Source organism: Eubalaena glacialis, chromosome 12 (genome assembly GCF_028564815.1).
Source record: "Eubalaena glacialis isolate mEubGla1 chromosome 12, mEubGla1.1.hap2.+ XY, whole genome shotgun sequence".
NCBI classification, from domain to species: domain Eukaryota; kingdom Metazoa; phylum Chordata; class Mammalia; order Artiodactyla; family Balaenidae; genus Eubalaena; species Eubalaena glacialis.
Genome location: NC_083727.1, coordinates 71583232 through 71596272, shown reverse-complemented (window position 1 = coordinate 71596272; position 13041 = coordinate 71583232). Strand labels below are relative to the sequence as shown.

Below are 13041 nucleotides of genomic sequence, written 5' to 3'. Positions count from 1 at the left end.
GTTTATATAAGTTTTTGGAATACAGTCATATACGTTCAATGAAATGCAATTTCAATCACACACTGAATCACACAAATATCTTTAAGTACTCAGTTTTCACACCCAAAAGGGCTATATATAACCTGTCAATCATCCAGCAAGAATAAGAAGTCCCTTGTTTGCTATGAAAAACTCATAAAGGAGGCTATGAGACCCAATCACTTTTCATCATTAAGTCCGCGTTAGTCTTTATTAAAACAAACAAAATCAAAATTTCAGACACTGAATTACATGATATATACAAGAATATACAAAAGTAAAAGAAGAAACAGCACATATCTACTACACTAGCATAGCAGACATTTCAACTGGTTATTCTATCCCAAATCCAAATGTTTACATCCAGGATGTCACAGAGGTAACCTCCTTTTGTACCTAAATTAAAAAGAAATCTATTTAATAGAAGAGAAAAAAACAAACAAACCAGAGTTCATTTGTAAATTGCCTAACAGTTTCAGTGTATTAAAATCCTAACCTAAGATATTGTATATATATAAATATATGTGTGTGTGTGTGTGTGTGTGTGTGTATGTATCCGCAAGAAATTAGCTGGCCTATGCCACAGATAATATTTACGTTGTAGAGAGAAGAAAAATGGCAAGGTATAGCGATAGACCTCATAAAGTCTCAAGCATAGAGCTGGAGGTTTCCTGGTACTGATTCCCATGTAAACTGAACACAAACTATCCATAACTGCCACCCTGTTTTAATATACATTTAATACTGCCGTAACTTGAAAACTTGTGTTCAATAGGTAAATAGTCCAAATCTGGTTTCCTCTATGAAACTGACATTTCATTGCTGTATCACAACCTTGAATAGTTATTTCATCTGACCAAAGGGATTAGTCAAAAAATAAAAACAGTAAAAAGCAATGCTCAAAACTCAAAATCCTCAAGATTCAATATAATGATAATATTAGCATCCTCCAATTCCAATTCATTTCGTGTTCTTCGGTTCATATAAGCGCAACTGCTTCAAAAATGCTTAAGTCTGAGCTACACAGCATTCAGTGTTGCAGATGATAGCCTGCAGAGCTTGGCCCATCCTACTGCTAGGAGGTAAACTCACACCTTCCTCTGGAAAGGCCCTACAGGGTATAGTGTCCCTATCTGATTGTAACTGGGAAGGGAGGAAGTCAAGGCAGAGGCTATTCAGCTCCTATCTCCCAAAATCCACTCTATGTTTGAGCATGCTGAATGAAGAAAATAAGGGTGTTCATTTTTAAAATGATCAGAATCACAAGGGTTTCCTTAATTTTTATGTCTCTAATTAAAATAAATGCCAACATACCATTAAAAACATAAAGAAAAATTGCTGCTTTTCAGTTACCTTATTGAGCTCTGGAAACAGTTCTTGTATCACAATGTCCAATAAAACATAAGTCAGCTAAAACGCCAAAAAAAAATTTTTTTAAGGCATTAGACAAAAAAACAAAACAAAAAAACCCCATAAAAACGATAAACACAAATTCAGGACTATAGTTACTGCTAAAGGGGAAGGCAGGGAATAAAACTGACAATATAAAACAAGCACAAAAGTAGTAGCTTCAATAGTATCCATAATGTTCTATTTTTAAGATGAGTTTTACATACACATGAGTTCATTTTACTATTATTCCTCATAATTCATTTTATGTTAAACATTTTATATGTAACAACAATTTTAAAGAAAACAAGCAGGATACAAAATTGTAACTGTATTAAGATCTCAACGGGCTATGTAACAGACTATAAACAGTAAAATGTTAACTGTGGTTATTCTATGTAACCTGAATGAATGATGGAATTCTTGATATTTAAATTTTTACTTTTTTCATGAATTTTTAGTATATTCCAAATTTCTATAGTGAATATATATTTATTTTAAATCAAAACAGTTCATGTTATAAAGAAAAAAAGGTAATCAGCAAAAGAGAGTTATTAACAAAGATACTTTTTCCTATCCGAATGTTTGAATTACATTGCCTTCATTTAGTATAGCATCACTTCACAGTTAATAATATACCAGACACCCTACTGTGTCATTCGCTAAACTAGCCAACACTAGTCAACCTGCTTTAATGAATTTTACCTGCTTGTTGAGAACTGGCTGCTGTAAACCGTCAAAAAGAAGTCTGATGCTTTCATACTTGGCTTCTTCACCAATACACTTGACTATCAGATCTAAACAAGAAAGCCACATGTGAAACAATTTTATATTATAAAGTGACTCATCATTTACTGGATCATAAGGTAAAATCTCCACTCTCTTTCCCGGGTATTATGCAAAAACTGTAAATTAGCATTTCCTAAATCAGTGTTCTGGCAAGAAGCTCTTGGAAAAAAGGGTTCTGTGGTCAAGTTGAGAAATGCAGTATCGGGAATCCTCCCTTTGGGAGATTCACAATGCACAATGCATACTGCAAGCTCTGGGGAATGTTGCAGTAAAGAAATCTGTTTATACTATTAAGTGATAAAAGACAGTTGGAAAATAATACATATTTTATTATCCCATTCAAGTAAAACAAACAAAATAAAATGCTAAAATTATGCACGCACATTTGTACATACACGTATAGAGATACATAAAAACTGTCTGTGAGAATTAACACCAACCGGGAGCTCGTAGCTACTTCCGCACAGTGGGGACAGGATGGCTTCTACTTTTTACTCTCTATATTTTCATAATATTTGAATATCTTAATATTTTTAATAATTAATTTAATTTTATGGTGAACATAGACTCTCTTCAATGAATATGACCACTTTATTTCTGTAGTTTTTGCATAATTACTATTAACTATCTTACAGAACAATCTTTTGGGAAAATGTTTACACACTAATTTAGGGTCCCAAAAGTTCCAATTCATGTTTGACTACACAGCTGTCATGTATCACTCCTATTACCACAGAGTCAGTCCTTATTAAAATCTGTGCTGAATGTTTTCCTCCAAGCAGGAAAAGAAAATTATTCTTAAGTAAACAAGGTGCTCAAATATTTGTCCTTTCCACTCCGATCATAATGAAACTCTTAATGCTGTTCATGGAAAATTCTCATTTTATGTTGCTTTTATAAGATAAATCTAACCCTGAGAGGCAAAAGCCAAATTCAATTTATAATAAGTTTAGTAGATCCTTGATACTTATGCGTCTTTGTGAATCCTTTAATTCACCAATACTACACAGAATTTCCCAATTAATATGCATGAAGCATAATGGACAAAAATAAACGATCCTTTCAGATTCTTCATCACTAAGGAAGAAATGAGTAGAGGACAACAGAAAGCATGCTAAGCTTCCTCAGTAGCTAAATTACTTCTTCCCAAATGGAAGTCTTGAAGTAGATGTGATTCAAATTCGTGCCTGAGCAAAATAAGAAATTATTACATTCATTGGCTTTCCATGTTGTTAAAACTAAGACTGTTACTAAAACTAAGACTGTTAAAACCATAAAAGCTAAAGGTCACTATTATACAAAAGAAGTAAGAAATTACTTCGTTATATACCTAGAGAAGATTCACTCAAAAACAGCTGTGCTTCACTTTCACATTCAGACCAGGGATTTAACTTAACTGTCTTCACACAAAGCAGCAGGACCATTCTGAGACTCATTTTTCAATGATGAAAATTCTCTAAGGTACCTTCAATTCTTACTCTATATTTTCTCCCTGGGCATTACTACCCACTCACACATGACTCCCATATCTTTATCCTATATCATCATTCCTCCAATTTCCAAACCTGGATATTTAATTGCTTACTAGACATTTCCTCCTGAATAATGTATAGGCACTTCACATTCAAAATGCCCTAAACTAAATATCCTCTGCTTTGACCTCTTGACGTTTTTTCCTCATGTTTCCCATCTCAGTAAGAGGTTACTACCATTCATTCATTTAGTGGTCCAAGCCTACCTCCTTTATAAGAGAGGGGATCACCCTCCTCCTTTGAGATACTATGTAACTTGAACATGGCTCTACAATCACATGTATGTTTTGTTTGTATGTCTACCTTCCTCCCAGACTGAGCTACCCAAGTACGATTTTTATATCCCTTGCACTCTGCATAGTGCCTGGCACATGGAACGTGCTCAATAAACTTGGGATGAATGAATGAATTCTGACCTTTCACTCACACACACTAGTTTAGCTCTTCTCCTGGTGAAGTGCTTGCGCAGCAGGACTCCAGCTGTCCCACAAACCTATCACTTTGATCAGTCTGATTCTAAGTTATTGAAAGAATCCGACTATTGTGTGAGTAGAAACAGCCCTACCTTAAAGTTCTTAGTGCTAACATCATAAAAACCAAATTTTATTTAACCAATTGGGTTAATTTTAATTGGTTTTGGTAACTATTTCTAAAATAAAAACTCACAGTAAAAATTAGCCTCAATAATTACTATACATCATGACCTCAAAAGAGTGCTAATCTATATTAAACTACTTTTTAAATATTACATTACCTGGAATGTAATTCATCATTTCTTCAAAAGTCTGTTTTGCTCGTTTTTGCTTATCTTGGACAGAGCGAGGTTCAGTGTTTTCACAAAATACAGCATCTAAAAAGAGACAAAAAGAAACATTTGCTGGAATTTTCACCTATTATATACAAAGTATTTCCTCATGGTAGAAATACTAATAAAGCAAAGAAAAGCAAGACTTTTCGCTCTTTTAGGTCTAATTAAAATCCTTAAGAGTACTCAGAACATGAAACAAACACATGAGAAAATACAAACCTCTAAGAAGTGTTATGAGTGAAACCAAACGGTGCTCCTGAAATAACTGTTCTAGTTTACAATGAAGATAGTAATCAGTGTACATTTCCAGGGTGTTTTTAAAGAGGATTCGAGTTCCCATTAAGAGATGATGAAGCCAGTCAGGAACCTGGAAAACCACCCGTCCTGAGAAGGATCACACAGAACACTTCATTAAGGTAAATAGATAATCTGAACATTTTCCAATGCGAAAAATACAAATGGTCAATATTTTATTTGTAAACACTATTAACTTTAATATGTTCAAGATCAATTATATACATTGAATTCTTATTTTAAAAAGTACCTTCAATTAAAAAAAAAATTATAATGGGGCAATACTCAAGAGCATTAATTTGCATCACAGAAAAAATATAATACATGAATGAAAAACAGGTTTTAACAGTAACCACAGATATCTTACCTACGTACATCAGGTAATCATAGACTCCTTCTAAAGTCATCATTTCCATAAAATAATTCTGGTTTTGCTTTCTTTCTGTATTCTCAGCACGGTTTGCATTATTCTTAAACAGATCATTGAAAAGCTAAAGTAAAAGTTGAAATAATAAAAAATATAGTTTATTACACCCGCTGATAATAATTACTAAGGGTAAAGTGATACAGAGCAAAGGCGTTTAAACTCTGTCCAATCAAAAGAGATTAAAAAAAACCCTACAATATCAGAGAGGTTAAGATCTGCCCCCAAAATTCCACATTTACACCCAAATTGAATTAAAAAATACAATATTTGGGGGGGGCCAAAATATTAAATAAAAATCTACTTTCATTTTAGACATAACAGAAAATTCATTATCCATAAAGAACCCCTTTGATTTGTTTACACCAAAAGGAGCAAATGAACATATCTATATAGATGTATAAAAACATCAGTAATAGCTAATTTTAATTCTAACATGATTTAAAGATTATAAATCACTATTTAATTAAAGGATGTTTAGAGGTGAACATTAAGCTTTAAGCAAAGTTTGTTTGGACAATAATAGTCAAAGCTCAGAAAGGCCTAATATATGAGACAAAAACAAGATATGAAGAATTACTTATAGCAAAAATGCTAAAATGCAACTAAATCTCAGCCCTACTTACCCCAAAAATATGCCAAGAAAAAAAAAGAATCTATTATCATTAATAATAATCAAATAGCAGAAATTAAGGAACTAAAAAAAAAAACTGATAGGGAATTCCCTGGTGGTCCAGCGGTTAGGATTCCGTGCTTTCATTGCCAAGGGCCCGTGTTCGATCCCTGGTTGGGGAACTAAGATCCTGCAAGCCGCGCTGTGTGGCTAAATAAATAAATAAATAAATCTAAAACAATTTTTTAAAACTGATAGAAAAGACCAACAAAACCAAATGATAAAATGGACAAAGCCTTTGGCAAGACTGATCAAAAAAGAAAAAAGAAAAGGAAAGAAAAAGACAAAAAATGTCAGGAATAAAAGGGGACATAACTATAGATGTCAGAGAAAACAAAAAGAAAAAATGATATTATTGACAACTTCAGGCCAAAATTTTTCAAATTTAGATAAGATGGAGAATTTTTTTAAAAATATAACCTATCAAAATCTGACTCATGAAATAATAAACCTGAAGAATATTATAATCATAAAAGAAATTAAATTGGTTGTAAAAAAAAAAAACTTCCCACAAACAAAACTTGAGGCCTAAATGACTATCAACAAGTTATCACTTACTTAAAGCACTAATAATTCCAATTATAATTCTACCAGCAAATAGAAAAAGGTTAATACAACCTTAATACCAAAACCTGACAAGGATACAATGAGAAAGAAAAATTATAGGCTAAGTACACCCATAAACATGGACTTAAATTTCCTTAACCTCATAAGGGATTTCTACAAAAAAAGCTACACCATTTATTATTTAATGGTGAAACACTGCAATCATTCCCTTTGTATAGCAGGTCCTAGCCATGAATGAAAGAAAACTGCCATCATTTGCATGTGTAAATCTAAAAGAATTAATAGATATGTTACTAAAATTAATATAAGTCTAGCAAGATTATTGAATTAAAAATCAATACACAACCATCAACTGTATTTCTGTTTACCAACAATAAACCTATAAAGTGAAAAAAATTAAAGATACCCTTTAGAGTAATAAGCAAAATGAAGGGTTTTTTTTTTTTGGCAGGGGAACTGTTCTTTGAGCTCACATAGCTCCCCATACTGGGTCCTACTTTGGCACTGAACTAAGCTTCTTGCAGACAGGTAATTTATCTTTATATTCCCAGTACCTAGCACTCCATAGCAGGCACACAATAAAGTACTTGTTTAATGAATGGATGAAATATTTTGTAAGCCATTAAAATTACATAATACCAACAAATAAATATATTATAGCAATTAATTCCTTGATTACTGGAAGTTGGTGATTTACAGCTTAAGAAAACCACTTTTAAAAATTCCCCAAAATACAGAAATGATAGTTTACGAATACAGTTTCTAAAGAATCACTTACCCCGGGGTTCCCTGGTGGCGCAATGGTTAAGAATCTGCCTGCCAATGCAGGGGACACAGGTTCAAGCCCTGGTCCGGGAAGATCCCACATGCCGCAGAGCAGCTAAGCCCGTGCACCACAACTACTGAGCCTGCACTCTAGAGCCCGCGAGCCACAACTACTGAAGCCCATGTGCCTAGAGCCCGTGCTCCGCAACAAGAGAAGCCACCACAGTTAGAAGCCTGCGCACCACAACGAAGAGTAGCCCCTGTTCGTCGCAACTAGAGAAAGCCTGCGCGCAGCAACGAAGACTCAACACAGCCAAAAATAAATGAATAAAATAAATAAATTTATAAAAAGAGAAAAGAAAAAAGAAACACCCCGTTTAAAGCAAAGAACGAAACAACTACATATACTCCTTATACTGTACAATTAATTTCCACATAAGGAAAATATAAAGTCTCATCCATTTCATTAACACAGGATTCTCCCTATAATGGAAAAGTCATCTCAAGTAGGACAGCTTCAAACTTAATGGCTCTCTGAGGCAATGCACAGTACCTTCTTATTATTTTCTGAAGTAGGGCTGAGAATGGTCAGTTCTGGTTTACTTGGTTTAGGCTTTGGAGATTCACAAGAATTAATGAAATTCATGATGAAAGGTTCCAAATGCTGACCTTTCTGTGGAGATCATGGTATAAAAATCAAGATTATGATTTTCATTATCATATAACCCATTAAAATTTATTGCTATTTAAATATGCTTATAACTATCATTTTATAGAATGCACATAAGTCAGTTATTCACCTCTTTTATTAGTTTTCCAGGAACAGACTTTATAATTTTCCCTGCAATTAAAAGTAAAATATTAATTTTAACAAGGCATAATATACCTCATAACTGCTCATATAAATACTTTACTAGGTAATTTAAAACACTAAACAGCCAAGTAAAAAGCAAAATGGTAAAAAAATATTTATAATTGACCATTTCACGCTTAACAAAAATTTACAATAAATTAGGTAGTCTTAACTATTTACAGATACAACATTTGGGATACTTTAAAGTAATCCAGTGGGGTGAGAGGCAGGTGAAGGGCTGGAACAAGTCAAGTGTCGATAACTATTGAAGGGATAAGGAGTTCACTATACAAATCTCTCTACTTTTGTGTATATTTGAAATTTTCCATTGAAATGTTTTCAAAACATTTTAAGCAATGGTGAATATATAAAGATATCTAAAAGTATGCAAAAGTTAGTCAAAAGGAAAAAGAAGTTCTAAAAATTGCTACACTATTTAAATTGGCTATTTGAATAGTTTGCATTCTCAGCTTTAGATTAAGAATATATATTCTAATCCTGTTTGCCAGAATTTTGTCTTGATCGTATCTCCAGGTTCCTTTATTATAAAATGTCAAACATCATGAGATTTTCTCAAGCATTTAGAAATGACTGTAAAAATCAGTCAAAGTTGATTAATATAACTAAAATTTCTTTCAGTCTGGTTTAGAAAAAAGTAGACTCTAATGGCAATAGCAAAAGGCATCTTAATGAAAAATAACATAGAGATTGTTTTATAACATGCAAACCTCCAACCCTCTCACCAGGCTACTTCTCCTTTGGTACCCCCATAAATTACTCCTCCCACCTCAGAATTTCCCAAGTTCTTTGAATTACAGTGTTGCATCCTGTGCTTCTCTCTTCTACATGCTCTTCCTGAGCCAAATGTTTTGCTCAATCTGATTTCAAATAACATACAAATCTCTATTCTGTGCCTCTCTCCTGGCCTCTCCTACCTTATAAAACTTCCTCAACTGGATTCTATAAACTCAACAAGTTCAGAACTACTCTAAATTTATTCCATATCTCAGCAAGTAACAGCACTCATCCAGTTGTATAAACAGAAACCTGGATCATTTTTTTTTATTTTGGAGACTTGATTAAATGTTTATTCATTTTAATTTTGCCTTTTTAAACATTTTGAAGCCAATATATTGTGTTTTCCACATCTGAAATATTTTTTTTTAATTTTATTATTTTTTGATCATTTCTTCTTCAGTCAAACCTAGTCAGTAACCAGGTCTACCCAATTCTATCTCCTAAACATTATGTATAACCAAATACAAAATGTTCTCACATTTTCCCTCGATAAGACACACACCAAATATTCTGGCTCAACTATATGTATTAATTTGGAGAGATACAGATGAAAGCCAAATGCCCACTTGTAATATTTATTCATTTAGTTCTATATATACTTAAGATGACATTAATATAAAATATATTTAGAAATACTGCTTCTCTTCCATTATGATATTTAACAATTTTATTCAAACTTTTCCAGCTTATCTTATTGCTTAGTCTATACTGAACTTTATATAAAAGGAATCATGCTGCATACATTCTTCTGCCTCTTGCTTCTTTCATTCAACATCATGTTTTTAAGATTATCAACACTGTTGCAAGCAGCTGCATGCCATGGGTATTCATTGCTCTAAGTATTCATTTTGTGAAACTACTATAATTTACATCTAACTCTATTGCTGATGAACATTTGCATTATTTCCAGTTTAGGCTACTGTAAGCAATGCTGCTAAGAACATTCTTAAATATGAATACAAGATTCTCTAGAGTGTATATCTCAGAGAGGAACTGCTGGGTCATTCAGTTTTATACCAAACTGTTTTTCCAAGTGGTTTTCCTTTTTTTCTTAATTGAAGTATAGTTGATTTACAATATTATATTACTTGCAGGTGTACAACACAGTGATTCAATATTTTTATAGATTATACTCCATTAAAGTTACAAGTGGTTTTCAAATCTATATTCCCATTAACAGTGTATAAGAAGTCCTTCAGAGTTTTGATACATTGCTTCACTCTATAAATTATTTTTCTAAATTAATCTGAAAATACTGCTTCTTTTCTTTTCAGTTTATCTTCTTCTATATGATTATTTAAATTGACTTACCAAGATTTACGTCTGGTAGTATCTTATCAAGAAATTGTGTTTCCCCACCATTGGGGGAGAGAAAATCTGCCAGAAGTTGACTATTACTCAATTCTGGATGCTGCAGAAGTTTCTTGATGAACAAAAACAGAAAAAAAGGGGGGAAAAAACAGTTTTAACAATCTAGAAGAGTGGTGAAAACTATATTAAAATGATTTTTTTAACCAAGAAAACAATTTTAAATCCTCAAAAGCTATTTTATATTCAGAATAATAACAAAGCACATTTATAGAAAGAATAGCATCATATAACAGGGTAAGACCTCTATAGTCAGACATGAATGGGTTTGAATTCTGCTCTTCCATTTGCTAGCTAGGTGTCCCTAGAAAAGTTCGTATATTGCCTAAGAGTCAGTTTCCTCATGTGTAGAATGAAGATAACACTACCTACTTATAGTGTTGTTAGATAAGGCACAGTATCTGATACACAGGAAGGAAGATTAAACATTAGCTAATATTATTTCTCAGTTTCTCAACTATAAAATAAGTATTACAATATCATACATCTATCTTGATAATTAAAGGAAGCTGGTATAAAGGGTTTTGCAGAGAACTAAACGTGGAAATGTGAAATAACTTGGAGACTCTGTTGCCTGATCTGCTTGCAACACTATTTTTTCTTACATGACAAACTGACGTTTTAAAGCGAGATTTAACCCAGTCTTACCTAATATTCAGTTTTGTAACTATGAAAGAGTTAAAAATGAAATACCAGTACTGCAACATTTAACTCCATATTACCAAAAAATATTTCTTCTAGAATGAGGTTCTCTAGTTCTTAGAAAGAATTAGTCGGTTCAAATAATGGGTTTAATGATATCAACAAAACCACAGGTCAACACTAGCATATGCTGTGTTCAAATATCCTTGCAATAGTTAATGTTTATATCATATTTCAATTTTCATACCACCAAAAAGTTATGAAAAAAATACTTTCTGGGTTGAGGCTCAAATACAGAAAATATAATGTAAACACCCCTTTACACTGTTGAATATTTTTAATTTAAAAAGTACTTATTGTTGGCTAAAAGGCATCCAAATTTAACTGAATTAACACTTAATTAAAACTACAAAATTCCATGTCCAAATAAAGGAGATTTTAAATTTTTTTTATTTTTTTATTTTTGGCTGCATTGGGTCTTCGTTGCTGTGCACAGGTTTCCTCCAGTTGTGGCAAGCAGGGGCTACTCTTCATTGCAGAGCGCAGGCTTCTTATTGTGGTTGCTTCTCTTGTTGCGGAGCACGGGCTCTAGGCATGCAGGTTTCAGTAGTTGTGGTACGTGAGCTCAGTAGTTGTGGCACATGGGCTTAGTTGCTCCACGGCATGTGGGATCTTCCCAGACGAGGGATCAAACCCGTGTCCCCTGCACTGGCGGGCAGATTCTTAACCAGTGCACCACCAGGGAAGTCCAGGAGATTTTTAAAAAATAAAACAAATAAAATTATCCAGTTTTTGGTCTTATTCACTTGATTAAAGAAAAATGGTCATTAATTTTAGAGGAGTCTCAAGTAGGTAACTTTTAAGCAGACTGCACCAACAATGGAAATAGCAATTACATTGTTTACACAACACAATGTGCACACACTGAGAAAAACGGAATTCAATTCCAAGTGGTGAATGGTAGAGAGTCAGGAGATCCCAAGTAATTAAAAAAAAAATGTACAATTGCAAAAAATTTAAAAAAAATTAATAAAACAGGAGGGAAAACTTCCAGAGTTCAGAAAGTGCTAAACACAAAATCAAACAAAAAATAAGAAAAAAAACCCAAAAAAACCCAGTATTCTTAGAATGCATTTAATGTTTTACATCAAAAGTTTTTTCTTCCTCTCTCTCTCACTCTCTTTTTCTCTAACTTCCCACATCAAAAGTTTTAAACTATGCCCAATACAAGACTTTTTTCCTCCGAGAAAATATATGGTATTTCACTGGTTATCAAATTTTTTTTAAAAAAGTACTCTTAATAATTCATTTCCACATGGGAAAAAATTTTTTTAATCAAGGAATTCTAGAAATCCACATTGACAGGTATTGTAAGACACAGCACATGTGTATGTACAAGAGAAAAAGAGACAAATCAGAGGATGTTTTAAATTAAGTTGGAGCTGTACCTGTAGATATTCCTGAAACTCTTCTCTCTTAGACTTTAAGAACTCATAATTTTTGGGGCCAATGATCCTCTTGGAAGGAAGCTGGGCATCAGGAAATGTGCCTGGAATTAATAATATGAAAGTTTTTACTATGTTCTGCTATTATTTTTAAAACCTAGTTTATAATTTACTATGGCAACTTCAGATTCCCAGTGCTGCCTTGTAGAGATGTGGCATTATCCTTTATATAATTTTGACAAAATCAGAGCGCTTCAAAAGTCAGAAGACCAGACCAAAGAACTTGAGTCTACTGATATCCAAAATACCACCACCCTTCGTTGACACAGATTTATTTAGCTTTCTATACTAGTAAAAAAGCTTCAAAAACTTATCATGAGATTATTTTGAAATTGGTGGGATTCTATTAGACAAAATCTTACTGAAGAAATACGTACTCTCTCAGGGAGAAAATGGCAGCATTTTGCCAATGCTATATAAGCTTAAAAACAAAATTTAAAAACCATGGACATGTTTTCTCAGATAGGGTCAACTTTGGACATTTTAGTACCAAAAAGGAAAAATATTGTTGGGAATCCAACCAACTTTGATTGGTCCAGGATTTTAAATTACGGAGATAAATGATCTTTTCTCAACTCTAAATCAAAAGGAAAAGTCTGAAAGAAAGACCAAGACA

The 13041-nt window shown here is 32.9% G+C and overlaps 1 protein-coding gene across 2 annotated transcripts in view; it reads right to left on the bottom strand.

Annotated features, from left to right (window-relative positions):
- Positions 1-188: 188 nt before the first annotated feature.
- Positions 189-13041, bottom strand: part of SNX14 (sorting nexin 14) — a 73731-nt gene continuing 60878 nt past the window's right edge. For both annotated transcript variants that reach the window (XM_061207731.1, XM_061207732.1), the window contains 10 exons: positions 12369-12469; positions 10222-10333; positions 8060-8100; positions 7813-7932; positions 5198-5321; positions 4756-4920; positions 4483-4578; positions 2113-2204; positions 1372-1428; positions 189-414 (listed from right to left, as the gene is read on the bottom strand). In XM_061207731.1, coding sequence (XP_061063714.1) covers positions 376-414; positions 1372-1428; positions 2113-2204; positions 4483-4578; positions 4756-4920; positions 5198-5321; positions 7813-7932; positions 8060-8100; positions 10222-10333; positions 12369-12469 — 947 coding nt within the window. In that variant the 3' untranslated portion in view covers positions 189-375. The remainder of the gene's footprint in view (positions 415-1371; positions 1429-2112; positions 2205-4482; positions 4579-4755; positions 4921-5197; positions 5322-7812; positions 7933-8059; positions 8101-10221; positions 10334-12368; positions 12470-13041) is intronic.